At 44.2% G+C, this 21,564-nt stretch overlaps 1 protein-coding gene across 4 annotated transcripts in view; it reads left to right on the top strand.

Moving 5' to 3' along the window:
• MYH10 (myosin heavy chain 10) overlaps positions 1 to 21,564 on the top strand; it is a 112,325-nt gene that overhangs the window by 88,647 nt on the left and 2,114 nt on the right. For all 4 annotated transcript variants that reach the window (XM_075014219.1, XM_075014218.1, XM_075014217.1 and 1 more), the window contains 16 exons: positions 1,517 to 1,688; positions 3,101 to 3,313; positions 4,038 to 4,182; positions 6,387 to 6,593; positions 8,399 to 8,503; positions 9,382 to 9,534; positions 10,000 to 10,248; positions 11,196 to 11,408; positions 11,839 to 12,051; positions 13,622 to 13,783; positions 15,232 to 15,360; positions 18,268 to 18,356; positions 18,589 to 18,712; positions 18,831 to 19,039; positions 20,024 to 20,132; positions 21,054 to 21,226. In XM_075014219.1, coding sequence (XP_074870320.1) covers positions 1,517 to 1,688; positions 3,101 to 3,313; positions 4,038 to 4,182; positions 6,387 to 6,593; positions 8,399 to 8,503; positions 9,382 to 9,534; positions 10,000 to 10,248; positions 11,196 to 11,408; positions 11,839 to 12,051; positions 13,622 to 13,783; positions 15,232 to 15,360; positions 18,268 to 18,356; positions 18,589 to 18,712; positions 18,831 to 19,039; positions 20,024 to 20,132; positions 21,054 to 21,226 — 2,665 coding nt within the window. The remainder of the gene's footprint in view (positions 1 to 1,516; positions 1,689 to 3,100; positions 3,314 to 4,037; positions 4,183 to 6,386; positions 6,594 to 8,398; positions 8,504 to 9,381; positions 9,535 to 9,999; positions 10,249 to 11,195; positions 11,409 to 11,838; positions 12,052 to 13,621; positions 13,784 to 15,231; positions 15,361 to 18,267; positions 18,357 to 18,588; positions 18,713 to 18,830; positions 19,040 to 20,023; positions 20,133 to 21,053; positions 21,227 to 21,564) is intronic.

Here is a 21,564-nt window from a genome sequence, read left to right as displayed (position 1 = left end):
ACAGAGAATACCAGAGACTGCTTGCTACCTCTGCATAGCAGCCTTATTTTGAAATAAGCTATTTTGCAATGGGGCTGCTACACACAAAAATGAATTTCAAAATTACACTTAGCAATTTCAAAATTCATAGGCTGCACATATAGCGCCTATTTTGAAATAAGAGCTGTTCTGTGTCTTAAGACGTATTTTGAAATAGGCACTATTCCTCCTGCAGAGGAGTCTACCACTTTTGACATAATGCACTCACTATTTTGAAATAGCAGGTGCATGGTGTAGCCAACAGCAAAGTTATTTTGAAATAACAGCTGTTATCTCGAAATAACTTGGCTGTATGGCTGTTGTCCTAGCATCAAAGCCCGCTGCAATCCCACTATTGTCAGTAGAAAGGGAAGAAGCATTAGCAGAGGCTAAGCCTTGTGTATGTATCAGTCCCCATAAAGTCGTTAAATATGCAGGCTTTAGCTTCTGACTCTTGGAATGTACTTCCCTCAGGGTGCTTTATCTGGAAATAGGAAAAAAGGGAGAAAATTGCTCCCTTGCCCATCTCCAACAGATGATTCATTTCTAGGGCCCTGTACACTTCTGTCCCTAAAGTGTTTTGGTGAATACTGTGGTTAGAGACCAGTCTGTCTGTTTTAGTAGACGTACTTACCTGAAACTTGACAGGTGCCGCTAAGCAAGGGCAACTTGGAAACTGGATTGAATTTACTTAAACCCTTGTGGTTGGAGTGGAGCGTCTTGAGATAAAATGTCTAGCTGACTCCAGGAGTACCCCAGGTGTTGTCCTTCAGTCTCAGTAGATCTTCTCCACATTGTCCAAAGTCGTCCTCTTTTATGTTTTCCTTGCGGGTTCCATTTGAGAGCTTGATGGACTATGCTGGATGATGGCATAGCTAAAATTACATATCAGCAGTCGACCTCTATGCCTAGTATAGGCATAACCTTAGACTACAGAAGAGAAGATTGAAAGGGGATTTGATAGCAGCCTTCAACTACTGAAGGGGGGTTACAAAGAGGATGGAGAGAGGCTGTTGTCAGTGGTGACAGAGGAGCAGCATGGGTCTCAAGATGCAGTGGGGGAGGTGTAGGTTGGATATTGGGGGGAAAAGCTATTTCATTATGAGGGTGGTGAAGCATTGGAATAGGTTACCTAGGGAGGTGGTGGAATCTTCATCCCTAGAGGTTTGAAGTCCTGACTTGACAAAGCCTTGTTTGGGGTTGGTCTTGATTTGAGCAAGGGTTGGGTTTGACCTTCTGAGGTCTCTCTGGATTCTGATTGTTCCAGAAAAAAGAAGAGAAACCTAAGTGGTCTGTTTTCTTGTGCTAGTTATGTAAAGCAGACTCCTTTTTTTTTTTTTTTTGGGGGGGGGCAGGGAGATTAAAGCAATCCACCTAGTGATACTTTTTATCATTCAGTTGTCCCCAGCCAATAAAAATGCTAGCTGAAGGAGTTTTGCCATGTTTTTATACAATGCACTGAAAAAGTTCTTCTGAATGTTTTCTCATCTTTCTGAAGAACGTTTGAAAAAAGAAGAGAAAACCCGTCAAGAACTGGAAAAAGCTAAAAGAAAACTTGATGGAGAAACAACAGACCTACAGGACCAAATAGCTGAGCTGCAAGCACAGATTGAAGAGCTAAAGATCCAACTAGCTAAGAAAGAAGAGGAGTTGCAGGCTGCTCTTGCCAGGTTAGAGACTGGTGGAATTTGTGGTCAGAGTCACTCAATGGGATTTTATTTCAGATTTACCTTTAATCCGCTTGCAAGATTATATTGACTAGATTTGTATACAGGTGAAGCAATTAATAGCCCCATTTGCTGTTTTTTGTTTTGAGACTGCTGTAGTTTCCTGTCTAAGTTGCTCCTGTATTATGGAAAAACTGTAAAGCCAAGGAAGTGTATTAAAGGCTTTGAGATTAGTTCTTATTTACACCAAAGGTATGTCTACACAGCTTGCAGCAGTGAGCCCTCCATCCTGGACTAACAGACTTGGGGTTGTGGGGCTGACAGGTGTGCTGTCATGGGTTGTGTAGACATACCACAAGGCACCTCTAGACTGCCAGAAAAGTGTAAATTGTGCCTCGGCATAAATGAGAATCTGGCCTTATCAGTCTGGGTTTTTAACTACAGACTGCAAAAAGGAAGATGTTTTGTGTTTGTATGATGGGTTACTCTTTGCAGAGTAATGCTGCCTTTAACTTTCCAACCCACTTCACTTTAAAACAATTGCAGTTGTCATATTACAATTCAGCATCAAGAGAGCAAAACCACATAATTTGGTTGGTGGCTTTGCGATTCCTTAGGAAAGGTTCATGAATTTGCATTTTCTTTCTGACACCAACCCACGTGAAATTCAGTGCTATAAGTTATTGGGCTGGGAGTGTGCATGTTTGTGTGTGATGTTGGCAAACCTTGATTCTGAGATGGCTGACCATATTTTAAACTTAATCTCTGGTTATTGATACGGTTTGGTAGCATCAAAATGTACTAAACTACTTGTTTTACACCAGACAGTCCCTTGTTAAAGCAATTGATCTACTTGATCGTTTCTCAATTTTCTATTCAGTTGCCTGTGTTCTTCAGCATGGCAGAAGAGCTGATAATGAAACCGCTCTCTCAACTTCCAGGCTGTCGTGGCTTTAAAATCAACACTGCTGGTTCTCCCCACTGAAGACGCTATTTAAATTAATCTCATTGCTTTGCTGAGGTTTCTTACCAAGAATTCACAATTTACACTGTTAAAAAAAAAAAAAAATTCATTGTGTAATGTAGACACGACTGCAAAAGTCAGTAATATTTTCATGACTCATAATTCAGAAGTCTTAGTATATGGAGGAGCTATGAATTTAGGGAGGAATTTACTATAGGAGAATTGGAAGACTTGGAGGTATAACCTCTTAACAGAGTACTTGTCTCAATATGGTTAAAAATATATGTTTAAAGGCATCTTTTGATTGTTGAGGATGGTATAAGTGAAATCTGTTTGGTCTAACAACTCAAATTCCATTATAAGAACTGAGAGTGGGTGAGTCCTTATTCCATCTTCTTTAATAATGGATCTTACTCTTGTCCATGCCTTATCTTGTACTCATATTTAACAGAGGTGATGAAGAAGTAGTTCAGAAAAACAATGCACTGAAACTTATACGAGAGCTGCAAGCTCAGATTGCAGAACTCCAGGAGGACCTTGAGTCTGAGAAGGCGTCACGCAACAAGGCTGAGAAGCAGAAACGAGACCTCAGTGAGGAGTTGGAGGCACTGAAGACTGAGCTGGAAGACACCTTGGATACCACTGCAGCACAGCAAGAACTGAGGTGAGGGGACAGGCGTGTTTAAGATGAGACTAAAGGAGGTTTAGATTAAAGAGAGAAAAGTTGCTTCATAAAGATGTTTCATGAAACTTTAGCTTGAAGCTAGTTTCAGTGAAGATTTTTGGCTTTAATATTTTTCCCCGGATAACTCTTTCTAGCTGACAACTGCCAGGTGTTTTACCAAAACTGACAAGCGCCCTTTGAAGAAGGAAAATGTTCATTTTGAAATAATACAGATGGGGAAACTGAAAGGTGAAGTAACTTGCCAAGATCCTATGGGGTCTGGTAGAGCCGCAAATGAAATCCAAGTCTATCAACTCCAGATTGCTAATTGTGAAACCATTCCTCCTTTTGCCTGTGTCGTTGCTCTCCTGCTCCCTGCACCAGCAAGAGACTTAAGTTCGTAAAGAAAATTTGCTGAAATGAGCAATAAAACAGACTTTAAAATATTGAGCTCTAATAATCTGCAATAAACATCAGAGTTATGAACACTACAGGCCTCATTTGGAACTAGAAGTACACATGAGGCAGCAGTAGAGACAAACAATTACAGTCCTGTGTTTACTGTAAATTACTTTTAAAAAAAGGAAAGCAGCATGTTTCTTCTCTGTAGTAAAGTTTCGAGTCTGTCTTTTGAAATAATAGTAGCATTTTGTTCAGAGTTAGTCAGCTTCCATTCATAACAGGTTTGTAACTGTGAGATTTTACAGTATTATGCTTTCTCCAGGACAAAGCGTGAACAGGAAGTGGCTGAACTGAAGAAAGCTATTGAAGAAGAAACCAAGAATCATGAAGCTCAAATACAGGAAATCAGACAAAGACATGCTACTGCCCTGGAGGAGCTCTCTGAACAGCTTGAACAGGCCAAAAGGGTGAGAGCTGAAACGTTCTTGCTTTGGGCTTTTTATTCATTTCTGTCAAATAGCACCACCAGTCTTTATCCCTTTGGCTTAATGAGCAAGAATGAGACAGTGTTTGCTGACTGGATATATCTGTTATAAGATTACCAGGAAGGTAGAACTCTAACTCAAATACCAATCTGTTACTGTCATACATTCTCAGGATCCATCTGAAATCTCCCTGAGAAACTTGGAAGCAGTGCATCTAGAGATAACGTATTGTACCAGGTAGTGTGAGCTTCTTACTTGGTACCGCAGTCTCCTAGCTCGTTTGATGAGAAGAACTTCTCAGAATGTGTAGACTGACAAATTTTTCCAGAGAAACTGATGGCAATTTGGGGCTTATAGGGGAAAAAATCGAATTTGGGTAAATTGTGGTCCTGTGGTTGCTTCTGTGTGCAGTTCTGATAATATACTTGAGTTGAAACACAAATGCCCCCTGTATTCTAGTTCTAGCTTTCTTATTACACGCTGCCAAATTGTGCACTGGCGGTGTGATTTTTGGAGACCAATATGACAATATTTTGCAGTACCTTAATTTGTTGTTGAATTAGGTTAAGTATTTCCAGATTATTATATTAAAAATGCAAATATTTGATTGTAACTACTTTATGGAGAAGGCATGGCTAATGCAAAAGCTTAGGATGCATTATGTACTGCAAGTGGCTGAAACAATGGGTTAGATCGGGGTGAACACACTTTTTTTTTTTTATATCTGGCTCCACATTTTGTCCCTGCAGTTAGCAGGGCCCCCACTCCCAACCTGTCTAGTGTAATCCAAACCGATGGAAATTTCAGTTATGTTCATATGAAAAACCCGTTTCAGCACGTGTAAGAAAATAAGTTTGTAGAATGTAAAAACTTCAGATGGTGTATAAATGTGAATACACATACATAAAAACAGTAAAATATTTCAACATTTTTAATGAGGTGGATGAGCTTGAGACCGAGCAGTCAGTCGTGCTGTGCATACCCCTCACTTTGCTCATCCCTGGGCTAGACAGTTAGGTGGTTTCCTCAGAAATACTAGAGTTGGGGAATGCAGATGACCTACCTCTGCATCCATTCTTTGGAAGCTAAAGGAGTGGCGCGCTCAGCCATGAGAGTGCTGGTTCTTAGCTGAAGCTGTGTGGAACTTTTGTGATGCCAGAAAACCCTGCATAGGGTTTGATGGACAAAACCAACCAGAGTCCTTGCTGGAGTGAGGGGATGGTCTCTGGTAATCTTCTTAGTGTGCAAGTAGATTCTTTTATTGATGTCGTATGTTTGTTTGTTCTGTAATGCTTTCTCGAGAATAAGTGAGTTTGCTTAGAAGAGCTGTGGGGTAGCTTAACTGGTAATTACAGTGAGAAGCAAACCAAAACTGCCTAAGCAGTCTGTCTTTGCTGGGGATATCACAGTATATTTGGGGAACTGTTCTGCCTGGAAATCCCTGGTCAGAAGGGGCAGGGACTTGGCTTTCCAGCCAAGAGGTGTAACAGCTAGGAGCTGTAAGTGTGGACCAGGTGCCATTGCTGGGTCATACATAGTCACAGGTCAAGATAACTGTATCTGTTTCTTACACTAGCTGTCACCATAGCAGCCAGCATGAGGATTCATTTTTATTTATTACATTTGCTTAGCGATGTCCCATAGTAGCAGCTACAGCGTCTTGTTCAAAAGTGAAATTGTTCCAAATGCTGACATGTGTAGTATGCTGAAGTCTGTTTATCTACAGTCTGTAAAATTCACTAATGCCTTTGCAAATAATTAACATGACTGCATTTTCTCTGTTAAACATAAGGAATATTGCAGCAATTTCTCTTTGGAATGGAATGGGAGTGTTCTTGCTAGTGGGAGCTACAACATTGAGTAAGGCTATTAGAGATGTAGCTCATCCATCTGAGCAACTTTAATGCTCGATATGCTTATGCAAGACTTACGCACCTTGTTAATTGAAAACTGTTTTTGCATAAACAAATATGAAGGATGGGAAAACACCTGCAGTCTTACCTAAGGGTCCTGCACTGATGTACGAAGTTGCCATTTTTTCACGTACAGCCGTTGCTCTGACTGGGCCACTTGAGAGTTTAAAAATGTTTGTTTTCTGAGGTCAGATGTCTTTCAGGAAAGCACCTGATGGAGAATTATATGAAGTGCTATAATTAATGGTGCACTTTTATTTTATTTTATCTTAGTTTAAAGCAAATCTTGAAAAGAACAAGCAAGGCCTAGAGACTGACAACAAAGAGCTAGCCTGTGAGGTGAAGGTGTTGCAGCAGGTCAAAGCAGAGTCTGAGCACAAGAGGAAGAAGCTAGATGCTCAGGTACAGGAACTGCATGCCAAAGTGTCAGAAGGAGAGAGGATGAGGGCAGAGTTGGCAGAAAAAGCAAACAAACTACAGGTAAGATTGAAGTTGGTGCCTTCTCTGGCATATGCTTACAATCACAAAACCCTGCCCTTTCATTGGAAAATGAACAGGGAATTAAAAACATTAAGCTGACTGAGGTGTGCGAATGGTGTACAGTCAGTGTGCAACCCGCATCTACAAACTCTTAAAATGATCCTGTGTAGTCCCAGGTGCCGTTAGCATAATCAGCAAGAATTGTTGGGCATCCTAAGATTTGTGACCCCTCTCATTCATAACATCCACTCCTATTCCTGTTTTGTGGCTCTGCTGAGAGGGTTTCGTTAACGTAAAAGAGGGAGCCTGTCAGACCTATTAGCAGAACCTGTGAAAGAGCCATTCGAGTGGTACCGAAGCCATTTGCCAACCTCTGTCAGTTTCTCAATTCTCTACAGGAACTTTAGTTTGAAATTTGTTTTAAAATTGTTCATTAGTTTATTTGCTGAAGATCTATAAAATCACATCTCTAAAAAATTATCTCCCCTCCCCTGGCTGCTATTGGGCACAGGGGAATCATTTTAATAATATGTCATAGGACCCCAAAAATCCAAAGCAGAAGTCTCTGTCCTGAGACTACCCAGCTGCCAAGTTTTCAAGTCTGGCTGAACAGGTGTGCAATAGTACACTCAACATATACCTGTGGGCCCTTTAGTGCAGGTGAGATCAGGGCAGCTCTGTGTACTGCCACTGCTCCCAGCGCTGGCTCCACAGATCCCATTGGCTGGGAACAATGGCTAATGGGAGTTGCGGAGGTGGTGCGTGGAAGTTGTGGCACACACCCTGGAGAGCCACCTGGTCCACTCTGCCTCGGGGCCAGGACATGGTGGCCGCTTCTGGGAGGAGCGCAGAACCAGTACAACCAGGAGCCCTCCTTAGCCCAGCTGCACCATTCACTTGCAGCTGCCTAAGGTACATGCTGCCCACTACATCCTGCACCCTGACCCCTTACTACCCCTCTCAGCTCCCTGACAGGCCCTGCACCTACACCCAAACAATCCTGCTTTGGGAGGGGTCATGTGGCCCACAGTTCTCTTCCACCCCACCCACTGTCGGTCATGATTCGCTGATAGAAAATGGTGCCCCACCCTGGAATAGGGCAAGCAGAAGAAATCTCTTTTGAGAGAGAAGCTTCCAAGCAATTATGGTTCTGTGTGCAAGAGCTAGTGCCTTGGATTGCATTTGTAATTGTTTCAGAACCAGTAAAATTCAGGGTCCTTTTTTTCTTGGTAAAACAGCCTGGATTTTCATAACAGCAATCACTAATTCATACGACCTGAAACTCCCAAGCATTCAAGTAGCCCCCAGTAGAGTGCATTACAGTGGTACATTCTGGAAGTAGCATGCCTGGACAGTTGGCAGGGATCACATCCAACCTGAAAAGTTGCAGCCTCTGGTCTACTGCTGTCACTTGGGAGTCCATGGACAAAGGTAGATCCCATAAGGCAGCTTTGTAATGGAAATACCACTCAAAATATGAATAGCAATATTACTAAAAGTCAAATATGAATACAAAGGTGGTTAGGGGATTGTTCTCTCAATAGCAGTGAGAGGTAAACATTCATTCAAAGGAGACATATTGTTCAAAGCCATAATTTACATTTTTTAAGTTGAATGCCAAACTCAGTGAAAGTTAGCTCAAATTATCATCTTGGGACATCTTTGTATCTGGATCTCTTATTCCCTTAGCTTTCAGGCTTAATATATTTTGGGTGTTGTGGTCTTGCATGCACACCACCTCCTGAGGTACAGCTTCTGTAGCAGATCAGCTGCTTGGTGTTACCTCTAGATTGCTTGCTTTGCAGAATGAGCTGGACAATGTCTCAAGCCTCCTGGAAGAAGCTGAGAAGAAAGGCATAAAGTTTGCCAAAGATGCAGCAGGTCTGGAGTCTCAGCTTCAAGATACGCAGGTGTGTGGTTGATTGTAGTAAAAACATAGTTTTTAACCCTGAACTTAGGTTCTCAGTGGAAAGGTTCAGCTTTGGAATTGAAAACTCTGAGTTGCAAAGTCTCTCTTCTTCCTACAACACTCTGGTATTTCAGAGGGCACATGTCTTTGCTAGGCTGTTAAAGTTTTAGAGGTTTTGTGTTGCGCATCGTAAGTGTATTTCATCACTTAGTGGAGTTGATTCCCACCCTCTGAATCAAGTGATTTCACTGATTATCAGGGTTCTCCTATTTCCAGGTTCCAAGCTGTAGCCACTTCTGTTGTTCAGAGAGATGTGGTGATTTAAAAAAAAAAAAAAAAAAAAAGAAAAAAAAGTATAGGAGTAAACACAGTACAAATACTTCATCTCTGTCCCGCTCTTCCCCCACCCAAGGAAAGCAGTGGGGTCTGATGGAGATTTTATTATAGATGTAAGGATAGTCTGGCAGCTAGTGCCAACTAAGCAGCATAACTAGATTAACTGTAAAACAGATCTCCTTTCTTCTCTTGTAACTTTTTTTTTTTCTGTTGAAAAGGTGGTGTTCTGTGTACCACTGTATTATTAAGCTGTCCCAATTTAAGATGACCTTTTGGTCTTGAGAATAGCTTTTAATTAACTTCTTGGGGATGTGAATGATGGACTTGATATTAGCAAATTAGAGAGGTATGGAATACCTTTTAGATCAAACAGCATTCTTCAAGTCTGCTTTGTTTTCCTATTCCTTTCAAGCCTCCTTCCACCTCCCCCAGGAAACATTGGCATTGTTAAATACAGCATTGGAGGGTAGCTCATCTTAAGGCCAAATTTAAATGCCAACAGGAAAAGGTGAAATTTGCTATTAATTATTTTCACGTTAATAGGAGCTTCTTCAGGAGGAAACCCGCCAGAAGTTGAACTTGAGCAGTAGGATTAGGCAGCTGGAGGAAGAAAAGAACAACCTCCAGGAGCAGCAGGAAGAGGACGAGGAGGCCAGGAAGAACTTGGAGAAACAGATTGTTGCCCTGCAATCGCAGGTATGAAGCAGTTGGAAATGGTGTGACTTTGGTGCAGCCCAGGAATCCCATATGACAATGTATTACAACTTGTGCTAGGCAAGATTTCGTTCCAGTTGGGAGAGAAATTGGGCTGAATTCTCCACGGGTCTTTCTCCCCCGAAAAGTAAATGTTTTGTAGTAACGGTGAGATTTCAGTATCTGAGTAAGTTTAGGTAGATTTAACTGTCATGTCATATAAGGCCTCGTACTTTAATACCTTGTGGTAGGCCTCATACTTTTAATACATTGTGGTATCGTTTTGTTTGTCTCTTGCTTAATCAGAAATAGCTGGCTTTGTTCTTGTGGGTTTCTTCCAGTGCAATACCTAAATATTACTTTCTTTGTACCATGTAGGTGTAACTGTATTTTTATGAAATCCTATTAATAGCTGTGAACAGTAAGATGTTGTAAGAAACCACTGCATTGTCTTCTGTAAAACTTTAGCTGGCTGATGCCAAGAAGAAGGTAGATGATGATTTAGGCACCATTGAAGGCTTGGAGGAAAATAAGAAGAAGTTGCTGAAGGATATGGAGGCTCTGAGCCAACGTCTAGAAGAGAAGGCAATGGCTTACGATAAACTGGAAAAGACAAAGAATCGCCTGCAGCAGGAGCTCGATGACTTGATGGTGGACCTGGATCATCAACGCCAAATTGTCTCCAACTTGGAGAAAAAACAGAAGAAGTTTGATCAGGTACTCTAATTCCTCATCTCACTTTTGCCTTGCAGACTGAGGCCACATTTACCTTACAAAATTTATGTTAAACTATCTTCCATTGTCAAAGAGTCACCAAAGTTGTTACAGTGTGCGTGCATAAGTACGTATGTACGCCCTTTTGATCCTTATTTTGGCCATGAGCACCCTCCCCAGGAGGTCCTGTGTGGATTGGGCTGTTAGTGTGAGGCATTGTAGGAGGGCTTCTGAAAGCCAGTAACAGTTGGTGCAAGCAATGCCTCAGCCTAGTTACATCATCATTGGAGCTTTGTCCCTCATTCAGTTGGAATTAAGTCAGTGCAGGGGACAAGTTTATGCTGGTGGTAATGAAATTTTATGTGTAAGCTGTCTTGTGCTGACCTCTCACTGTGTAGATCAGGGCAAATAAATCCATAATTTTTAAATGTTCCTAGAGATGTTAAGGGAGACCCTTGGTTAGAAACACAGTATTTTAGGTGGACTCAATTGGTTGTTGCAATATTGGCTTTTCATTTGTAATAGCTTCAGTGAGCCAAGCACCTACATTGGTGTTTTGCATCTTGGTTGGATACGGCTAAGAAAAAGTGAAATGCCTTTTAAGTGGGAGCTTACAGCCAGGCTAAAGTTTCACTTGACTTTAACTAACTGACCTGGGGGGAACCTGAGGGATTTTTTTGAGATGGGATGTGAAGACTGAAGGACTATAAAAATGAGATCTGAGCTGGTACTTAGAGCGTTTTGAAAGGGAGTTTCTGTCCATCCTGTGTTTGGGGTGGTAATTTCTCTATATTATGTCAAATACCCTTAACCAAGAGTTCACTCAGTCAGCAGAATAATAAGGTGCCAGGCAATCTGGGAGTATTAACCTGTTCGTTTGAAATTTCAGTAAATGTCCTTCTGACAGATTTTCTTTAAGATGTGTTTGAAACTTGTACTGATGTTTTCAGATGCTGGCAGAAGAAAAGAACATTTCTGCTCGTTACGCAGAGGAGCGGGACCGGGCAGAGGCAGAGGCTAGAGAGAAGGAGACTAAGGCACTGTCTCTAGCTCGAGCATTGGAAGAAGCCTTGGAGGCTAAAGAAGAATTTGAGAGGCAGAATAAGCAGTTGCGTGCAGAGATGGAGGACTTAATGAGTTCGAAAGACGATGTGGGCAAAAATGTAAGTTTTTTGCACCTCTCTATGCTGCATTGCATGAAGGGGATAAATTAGGAAAGCCCATTTGTACAAGGGAACTAATACTAGATACTAGGACTTGCAAGTCTGAAGCCTTGATGTTTAGAAGTTGTACCTTTTTAAAATACCTGAAAAATTTTAAATACAGACTTATCCTCCAGAGTATTGACCAGTGTCAGGTAGCTTGGTAACATTCACAGACTTGGTAAGTATGAGATAGAGACTGGATTACTGTTGCAGAAGGATAACAATAATTTGGTCTCAAGATTTTTAATCTAACAGAAAGATAACAATAAAGAAGTAGAGACCAAATTATCATTATCCTGGTTCTCATGCAGTCCTCTATTTTGTAGTTATACTGTTACCCTTGTAAGAATAACAGAAAGATGGTGTCTGCTTCATATTTGTGTGTTAGGTCCATGAGCTGGAAAAATCCAAGCGAACCTTAGAGCAGCAGGTTGAAGAGATGAGGACCCAGCTTGAAGAACTGGAAGATGAGCTTCAGGCCACAGAAGATGCCAAGCTCCGCCTGGAAGTGAACATGCAAGCTATGAAGGCCCAGTTTGAGAGAGACTTACAGGCCAGAGATGAGCAGAATGAAGAGAAGAAGAGAATGCTGGTTAAACAGGTATTCCCAACTAAGCATGACTTGGAGAGCAACTGTAGCAAACAAAGAACGTGGTTAATGGATTCATTAACCAAAAGCTGGAACGTCCCTCCAGGTTTGTGACCTTTCTGTCATGCAGAGCTCTTAAGCACTGATCTTTACATATTCTGCATGACAGATTAGCACAAAGCTTCAGCACATGTGATATAGAGTGTTCTAGGAGACACATTGCTCCTTAGCTATTCTTTCCATTTGAACTACCTTTCAAAATGAAAATATCTGGAAATGTCTTTATAAACACAACTACTGACAGTGTTGCTAATCGCTAACATTCAACTATTATGTCAAGCCTCAAAACTGAGAGATGGTTTAAAAATCATGAAATTTTTAAAGACGTTTTGGGCTCATTTGCATTCGAACATAAGAGGCTTTTGATTTCGTTCTCAAGCTTTTTCTCTAGAATTGTGAGGGCTAGAAACCATTTTGCCCTAAAAATAAAGCTGTCACATAATCACATGGCTGAAATCTTGCTTTTTTTTTTTTTATAAAAAAAAAAAAAGTCCCAAACGCTTGATAAAATTGAGAGAAGTGGCAATACTGATTCTGGTGTCAGTGAATTTTGTAAACAATGGACAGAGAAGGTAATGTTTTAATGTTCCATACTGCATGGTGCTGTAAGAGTGGAAGTTGCTGGCTCAACTCTGGACAAGAACCTTGACTTTCTAATACAAAATAATAAATTTGATTCAGTATACAACAAAGTGAAGTTTGTGTATCAACCAACTTTCATGGCTTCATTTTAACATTGTTGCATAATTTGTCAATCTGTTTTGGCTTCCTCTTGGCTGGTTGGTCAGATATTTGATACTACTTCAAAGCAAAAACAAAACCAATTTAAGAATTGTGGTTGGGATACAATGTTGTATTGTGTGTTTTGGTTAAGGTAGATGTGCCTGAAATAACTGTTTAATTATTTTATATTAAAGATGTTGAGGTGATTGTGTTGCTTAAGAGCCATTTAATAAGCTGAAATATTAGCTTCTGCCCCAGAACAATGAAGGAATAAATACTTGCATAAATTGCCTAGGGTGGATGTCAGATCTCCATCACTGGAGATATTTAAGAACAGGTTGGATGACTTTCTAACAGGAATGATATAGATGGTGCTTGTCCCTGCCTTGAGGTGAGGAGATTGGTTTTGAGGTCCCTCTCAGTTCTATCATTCTGTAAGGTAGACAGAAGCACTTCTCAGAAAGTTGATCATGAAGCAGTTGAATAGGTAAAGCTGTTTGTTTGTTTTAATCCATAGGATGTTTAGCATATGAATTTTCAGAAATTCTTGGGAGTCATGTTTTGCTTTAAGATTCATACCGTGATTTCCGTAAGCTGTGCATGGTTTTCTCCCTCACTTACCTATTGTAGTACTGTCAGCTGGATAATGATCAAGAGCTCAGCTTTTCTCCTGTCACTCTTGTGGTGCAATCAAGGTCTTGCTTCATTCTGGTCCTTTTTAGAGTCATTCCAAGATAGCCTTGCGTTTTCCCATTTCATCCATGTCTGTAACAGAGTCTCTTAAACTGTAACTTCACAGGTGCGGGAGCTTGAAGCAGAACTGGAGGATGAGCGCAAACAGAAGGCTCTTGCTATGGCTTCCAAGAAAAAAATGGAGATGGATCTCAAAGATCTTGAAGCTCAGATAGAAGCTGCCAACAAGGCTCGAGATGAGGCAATCAAACAACTGCGCAAACTTCAGGTGTGTGAAGCCAGTTCATGAGTGACTTTGGGGCATCTTTTTCTTTAGTGTATTTCTTTTGGTCAAGTCCCTTGCAACTCAAGGGTGGGAACAGCTCCATATTCTAAAGCTTCAGTCTTGTCCTTGGGTGGCTGCTTCCTATATCATACTGCACCGCTGTCTGTAATGTCAGTTCATGAATGTGTTTGCCAGTGAGGTGGTTAAAATTGCCTTATTTCAGCGTTTAGTGTAAAGGACTAAGTTGAATACTTGGTGAAAGCTCTCCTCATCCCTCTCCAAGGACCTCCGACAGCGAGATCAAAATAACTGATAGCTGAGCAATGACTTGAATGCATAGTTCCCTCCTAATGTGCACAGTTGCTTGACCATACTTGAGAAAATGAAGGGCCACCTATCTAATTAGTGGAGCCATGTAGCTGTGGCACCACTGATTAGGTGCCTCCTGGACTTCAGAGATGTGAGCTCTAGCACCCTTCCTCTCACCTAGATCCACCCTGATTGACTTAGCTGTGATATAACACACCCATCTCTAGACCCTCACTGTCTGGTGGTTTTTGTTTTTGTTTTTTCTTTCCCTTCATGCATCTGATGAGGTTAGCTGCAAGGGGAATGTCTCCCTTTTTGTTTGCTTTTCCGTCAGGGACCACATCAGTGAGGGGTTTTCTCTCACTGGTGTGGCCCCAAGCTGATTTGTCTGTAGGTCAGGGGCTTCAGCCTGAAAAAGGTTCCCCAACCCCTGCCTTAAGTTCTCTTACAATATTCATTACAATCCTTCAGCGAATTTAGGTACCTAAATCAAAATCCTTTTCTTCCTCCAAGCCTTTTAGAGTGTGAGATCTCAAGAAGATTCATGCTATTCTTTATCATTCAAGCGTCAGTAGTTTTTTCCTGTAAACTTGTCTTTATAGTAAACTTTTTCATATCTGGCAGCACCGGGGCTGAGAGGCTGGCGGATATTCAGATATTCTGGATAATAGAGAGGTATATCTAGCAATGGATAACACTAAATTAAAACAAGATTAGATACTAAGGGACAAACAAAAATGCGTGCAGAGTACTTTATTTACCAACCGTAGTGTAGTACACTGTAAACTTACTGTATTTGCTGCATTTATTTGTATTTACTTTCCATATACTATACTTGTGGAAAATGTAACTAAAATTTACTTAAATGGTTTAAAATGCCAGTTATCTGAACGTTCTGGGTAATGGAATGTCAAATACGAAATAGTTTACTGTATTAAACGTAAACCTGGGAAGTTGGATGGAATCCAATGAGGGGAGTGAGATACCAAAATTGTGCATGTTTTGGGGTTAAAAGGAAAATTGGTCTGCAGCCCAGTAAGGAGAAGTGTGTGTGTGTTTTCTGAATGCTGAACTCTCGTGGTGGTTATAGAAAATCCCTGTACGTTCTGCTAATGGCTGATGGTGGTTCTTTTAAATTCCAGGCTCAGATGAAAGACTACCAGCGGGAGCTGGAAGAGGCCCGTGCATCCAGAGATGAGATCTTTGCTCAGTCCAAGGAGAATGAAAAGAAGCTGAAAGGCCTTGAAGCAGAAATACTACAACTCCAAGAGGTTTGACTGGGTTCTTAGTTGCCTTTTGTGAGCAGCACATATGTTCGTGTTCTGTACACCTGTGTGGTGCTCCCGTCAGTGGGTTGGGAGGCAGGAGAGCTCAGCTGCTTTCCAGCTGTGCTGTGAGCAACCTGGGTGACTTTGGCTGAGTCATTTAATCATGGTTTCCCCACATATATAACAGGAAGACTTTTTTCCTACCTTCCAGGGTACTCGTCAGGTTGTATTGATTTCAAAGTGCTCAACTATTCCCTCATGGAATGTGCTTGAAACGCAGAGTGCCAGTATTACTAATAGGGAGTTGGTTAGATAACTACATAAGGGCTGTTAAAAGATTCTTAATTTGAATATAGAAAATGCAGTAATGCAGCATTGTAGAATAGATTGGAATTTTTTTCCTGACGCTGGTTGTGCTAACTACTAAGTTGTTCAGGTGCTTATTCACATCAATTCCGATTTAGGTGCGGGTGTACTTTTTCTCTCTAGCAGTCTCCATAGGGTCAGCCAGGAGTCCCCTGGCGTGGCACCTGTGGCCAGCCCTACGGAACTGGAGCAACACCCTGTCATGGCAGGCGTCATAACCAGTAAGCCTCACCCTAAACATTAAGATCCCTAGACGCTAGTTACAGGTGCATTGCACCTCAGTTAGGGAGCAAAATGCGGGGAGGAGACTGCCCTCCTTGGTGTCAGGGAGCTGAGGGCAGTTCGTTTGGCCAGTCAGACCTGTCACACCACTATGCAAGGTCATAGCGTGACAGTGCTGACAGGCAGCTCTCCCTCCATGTTTGATATCAGTAAGCAGAGTGGAGCAAGGTCATCACGTCTGGGGCTCCTGCATAGCCCACTCCAGACTCTGGAAGTTTCTTGTCTCCCTGGGCTTAGGAATGTACTGGTGGAGCCACTGAGCAGATTGTTCCTCACCCAGGAGCAGTCAGTGAGGGATGATGATCTCCGGTTCATCTTTCATCACTGGGAGTTCCCCAAGTCGATCTGCTCACAACAGAGGACAGCAAGCAGCTCCAATGCCCCATTCAGGTTTAGAGAATCCTGTTAAGCAGGTGGAAGCCATCCACTAGAGCCACTTACCTTGCCAAGTGGAAGAGTCTCGTGTTGGTGCAAGGAATGCCAGGAAACCACCCACCACCACCAGCTTAGACTTCATCCCCTTCATCCTGGGTTTTCTGGAGAGTTTGAAGGAACAAGGGTTAGCTCTGTCCTGCATGAGAGTCCCCCTGTTGGCCACTTCATCATTTCACCCCGGGGAAGATGCTCGCTTGATTTTTTTTTTTTTTTTTTTGGAAACCCCCATGGTGAGGCACTTAAAGGCTTGGAGAGAGCTTTCACTCAGGTCAAATAGCTGATCCCTGCATGGGACCTTAACCAGGTCCTGTCCTGGTTGATGCAGCCACCTATAAAGAATCTAGCCACTTACTCTAATGTAAGGTGGCCTTCCTAGTGCCGTCACTCACCTCTGCTGGAAGGATGTCAGAGCTGCAGGCACTCGTACCTCAGCCCCCATATATGGTGTTTCACAGGGAGAAGGTACAACTCAGGCCTCACACGGCCTTCCCCAAAGTGGTGTCACAATTCTGTCTTGGTCAGGACATCTCTCGACATTTTCTATCGAAAGCCGCAGATGAATGTGAGGCAGCAGCGCTCTTTGGATGTGCATAGAACACTTTCCTCTTACACTGACTGCACAAAGCCCTGTAGAAAGTCACCACAGCTCTTTGTGGCAGTCATGTGAAGGGTCTCTTCAGAGATAACAGATTGCACTGTAAATGCTACACACTGGCAGGTACCCCTGCACCAGCCATTACTGTACAAGCTAGGAGGTCTTGGCCTCCTCTGGTTTTCTTATCCGAGGGTCCCATTTGAGACATTCAGGGCACAGCTACCAGGTCCTCGGTTCATCCATGCACAGCCCATTGTACCATTGGGCCGCAGGTCCACAATGATGCAGCTGTAGGCAGGGTGATCCTGCAGTCTCTCGAGTGTTGACTCAGACTCCCTGCTGGTAGTGGCTTGGGAATCACCTAAACTGGAGTCTGTGAACAAGCTCTCGAAGAGGAGAGACGGTTACTCGCTTGTTCTTCGAGAAGTGTTCACGTCTCTTCCCATACCTGCTCTCCTTCCCTCTGTCCGAGTAGCCGGCAAGAAGGAACTGGAGGTGTGGGTCAGCAGGGTCATATGTGGTGATGTGTACCGGTGTCACCCAGGAGGCTCCCTGGCTGCCCCTGAGGAGGCTGTGGGGGTGGGGGGGGAAGGTTCTGATGTCTGTGCATGCCACGCACACACACCTGAGCTAGAATGGACATGAATGTCGGTTGTGAAAGGTTCATACCTGTTTTTTGTTGGGGGCCCCAGGGAGAACCTGACAAGCTTTGCATCTGGTTTCAGTTCTGCCATGATTTGCGTATGCTTAGTGTAACGTCTGGCAAGCCCTTGGCTGTAGCTTTAATAAAAACATCCCCTAAGCATTCATAAGGAGCTCAGAAAATAAGACTTTCCCTGAAGAGAATCCAGTCCTGCAGTAGGGCTAGTGATGAATTGATTCAAGGTTGCTGTGTATTAACAAGACAGATGGAAGACCATTGGCAAAGATCAGTCTAAAGTACTGCAATGTTTTCCATCTAGGCTTAAGGGGAGCAAATCCACTTTAGCCAGGAGGAAGCAAGTAGTGTCAGACTGGGAGTGTGAGGTCGTGGCTAGAACGTGGAAGGGGGCTGGGCTTCCTGCGTTCTGTTCTTGGCTCTTTTATTGACTGTGACTGAGCAAGTGACATGCTCGCGCTGTCCCCGATCATATTGGGATGTTGCATTAATCTTTGTAGAGATCTGAGATCACTGGTGCTATTTAAGTCTGCATCTTAACAAAGCAAGTGAATCTTCCTGTGACTTCTTGCAGGAACTGGCTGCTTCGGAAAGAGCTCGTCGCCATGCTGAACAAGAGAGAGATGAGCTCGCCGACGAGATTGCCAACAGTGCTTCTGGAAAGTGAGTGATGGAGCAGACTGTCAGCACGCCCAAGTCTGTTTATAAGCAGCAGTGACTCTCTGCTACTAATGCCCTTGAATATCTTAGGCTGATCTCTGGTTCCCTGCTTCCCTGACGAAGGGAACGCCTGGCCCAGGCACAGCAGCACAGCGAGAATTTGCTGAGTTCCGAGGTAATTACTGTGTTACCAAGCTGGACCATGCAACGTTCCCCTGCTTTCTTGCCCCTCCAGATCGGCTTTGCTGGATGAGAAGCGCCGCCTGGAAGCCCGAATTGCACAGCTGGAGGAGGAGCTGGAGGAGGAGCAGAGCAACATGGAACTCCTCAACGATCGGTTTCGGAAGACCACACTGCAGGTGAAGTACCTTTTGGCATGTGATGCTTTGGCCTGTTGAGTTCCCTGTAGTGTATGCTATTAAGTGAATGCAGGCTTTGAATGTTGCCCGAAAACTGACCGTTCTTGCCCTTCCAAAGGTTGATACACTCAACTCTGAGCTGGCTGGAGAACGGAGCGCTGCCCAGAAGAGCGAAAACGCACGCCAGCAGCTGGAGAGACAGAACAAGGAACTGAAAGCCAAGCTGCAGGAGCTGGAGGGATCTGTGAAGTCTAAATTCAAGGCCACCATTTCCACACTGGAAGCCAAGATTGGGCAGCTGGAGGAACAGCTTGAGCAGGAAGCAAAGTAAGGAGATGGATGTGTTTTTACTTCGGACACCACTAATTGTTTGAAACCTCCATGGCCCTAGGAGAACTCCTCCTTGTAGGTATGAACTGTTCCCATCTCAGCCCCAGCAGTTTGGTTTTCTGAGCTAGAACACAGTAGCTGAAGGGACACTCTTGGATTGAACATCATGGAAAGACTGAGGCTTTACACTGTGTTCAGTCTGAGTTTTAAGGTCAGTTTACTGTGCAGAGGAAGCTGCTAAACTGGTTCTTTGCCTTGACAAGCTGGGCTAGGTTTCCCTTTATGATGGTGCCTGGGCATCATGGTGGGTCCCACAATGTGGGGCACTCATGCAAAGTATCTTTTTCAGCCAGTAGGTAAGACCCCTATGGTTTGATAGCACCCACCTCTGCAGCCCTCTGTGAGCCTGAATTAGGAAGTGTGCAAGGGACAGTCCAGTCATGCCTCCCTGTTTTGGGTGTTATGGTGACTTCTCTGAGCTAATGACAGCTTCTAATGTCCTGCCTTAGAACAAAGACCTTGGCTCAAAAAAAAAAAAAAAAAAGCAGCCTTGTCTTTGAGGAGCACAGTTCCTCCCTGTGGTAGGATCTCCTGTAAATCTCCAGTCCCTTTCTCTTGATCCATGTTGCGCTTTAGCTGACAGACATGACCACAGCCATCTGCAGAACAGGGATGGGTTAGCAGATACCCTTATTAAAAGCATTGGAGCTGACCAAGCACCCCTGGTTTCAGCATGGGACAGCCAAGTGCTGACAGAGTAGATCCTTCAGTTATAGCCAACATGACTGCAAGGTAGTATTTTAGCAAGGTGGGTAGAAATCCAACCCACTTGTGCTTCCAAGTGTGAGTCTGATAAGGCGGCACTAGCACTCAACTCCACATCTCACAGTTGTACTTTGCAAAGAGAACCCTGCTACAAGTGACCCAGTATGTAAAACTCCCTGGCTGAATGATCTTGGGGTGACCGTTGCTGTGCTCTAGGGAAAGAGCAGCTGCTAACAAGCTGGTGCGTCGTACGGAGAAGAAGCTGAAAGAGGTCTTCATGCAGGTGGAAGATGAGCGTCGGCATGCAGACCAGTACAAGGAACAGGTAGGCAGTGTGTGCACTGTGCTCCGAGCTCACACTCCTACTCCAGGAGAGCCCACTCGGCAGAGCTCACAATCAACCCAGAGGAGAGCCCCCTCCTCAGACAATCACACTTCAGAAGCCACACACCAGCCATAAAACAAACACTTTCAGATGCTCACTGAGAATATCACCCAGGGTCCAGGTTCTCCCAGTGGCCCTCCTCTGATCTAGACGGAGCTGCTGGGTAGCATCACACTCCCTGTCTCCAACTGCACAGGTTTTATGCCACCTGCTTCTGCTGGGAACTTGTGCGCGTTGTCTCCTCTTCCTCTCCCCACCCAGGCAGTGTTTCCTGTGGTCTCCCCAGCAGCCCCTTGTAGCTGCTGAAACTGCTCACCTTCCCCAGACTGGCGCGTGAGCGCCTGGCAGGGCAGGGTCACCAGCACCGCTGGTGTCAGGTATTGCCTCTGTGCATGGGCTGCGTGGTGTAACCCAGGACCCATTAGCAGCCTGGCTAGGACCCCCCACTGCAATCAGCATAGCAGTGCTGCTCTGCGAGAACTGGACGATCTCCCCAGCACAGGCTCTGAGCGAGAGGTCGTCTGTCCCACCTTGACTTCCTGCAAATCCCACAGCTAGGTGAGATAAGGTTGGTGTCCCCACAGGAATGAATTGCAGCTCCTCAGTGGAGATTGGCACAGCACGATGCCCTGTGCGCCGCAAGACACGTCTGAGGAGCTCCACGCACTCAGAACGTGCCTGGAGTAGGGTCCTGCTTTTGCATGTGAGCCTGTTCCCTCTCCAGCAAAATCCCCAGTGGGGCGCAGTGTGAAAGGTGACAGGAAACAGCTGAATTCTCCTCCTACCCCAAAGCTCCCGTGGCTTGCAGCTGCTGTGCTCTGTGGAGCTGAGCTGCCTGCTGCCAGCCACTCTCTCTCTCAGATGGAGAAGGCTAATGCCAGGATGAAGCAGCTGAAGCGCCAGCTGGAGGAAGCTGAAGAGGAAGCAACGCGCGTGAACGCCTCCCGGCGTAAACTGCAGCGGGAACTGGATGATGCGACGGAGGCCAACGAGGGCTTGAGCCGGGAGGTCAGCACTCTGAAAAACAGGCTGAGGTAAGCGGAGCTGGTCTGTGGCTGGGCCTGGGCAGGAGCTAGGTCGTCACCTGTCGCAAAGGAGCTTTAAAGCAGTACAGGTAGGGATGTTAAAGGGTTAACTGGTTAACTTAGGGCTTCCTGCCCTGCCTGCCACCAGCCCCTCCACAGCTGTGGGCTCCTGCCGCCTGGTCCAGCAGCCTCTCCCTGGCTGGGTCTGCCCCAGCCCAGTTCCCATGGCTGGAGGCCAGTTAACCGGTTAACTGATAAGCTTCCTGCTCCTGTCCCACTCATCTGATGGGTTGACCCTTTTAACATCCCTGTTACAGGAACCACCTCCCAGGGTGGGAGGCTCGCCT

Source organism: Carettochelys insculpta, chromosome 20 (genome assembly GCF_033958435.1).
Source record: "Carettochelys insculpta isolate YL-2023 chromosome 20, ASM3395843v1, whole genome shotgun sequence".
NCBI classification, from domain to species: Eukaryota; Metazoa; Chordata; order Testudines; family Carettochelyidae; genus Carettochelys; species Carettochelys insculpta.
The sequence above is the reverse complement of the archived record's forward strand: the minus strand, read 5'-3'. Positions and strand labels throughout refer to the sequence as shown.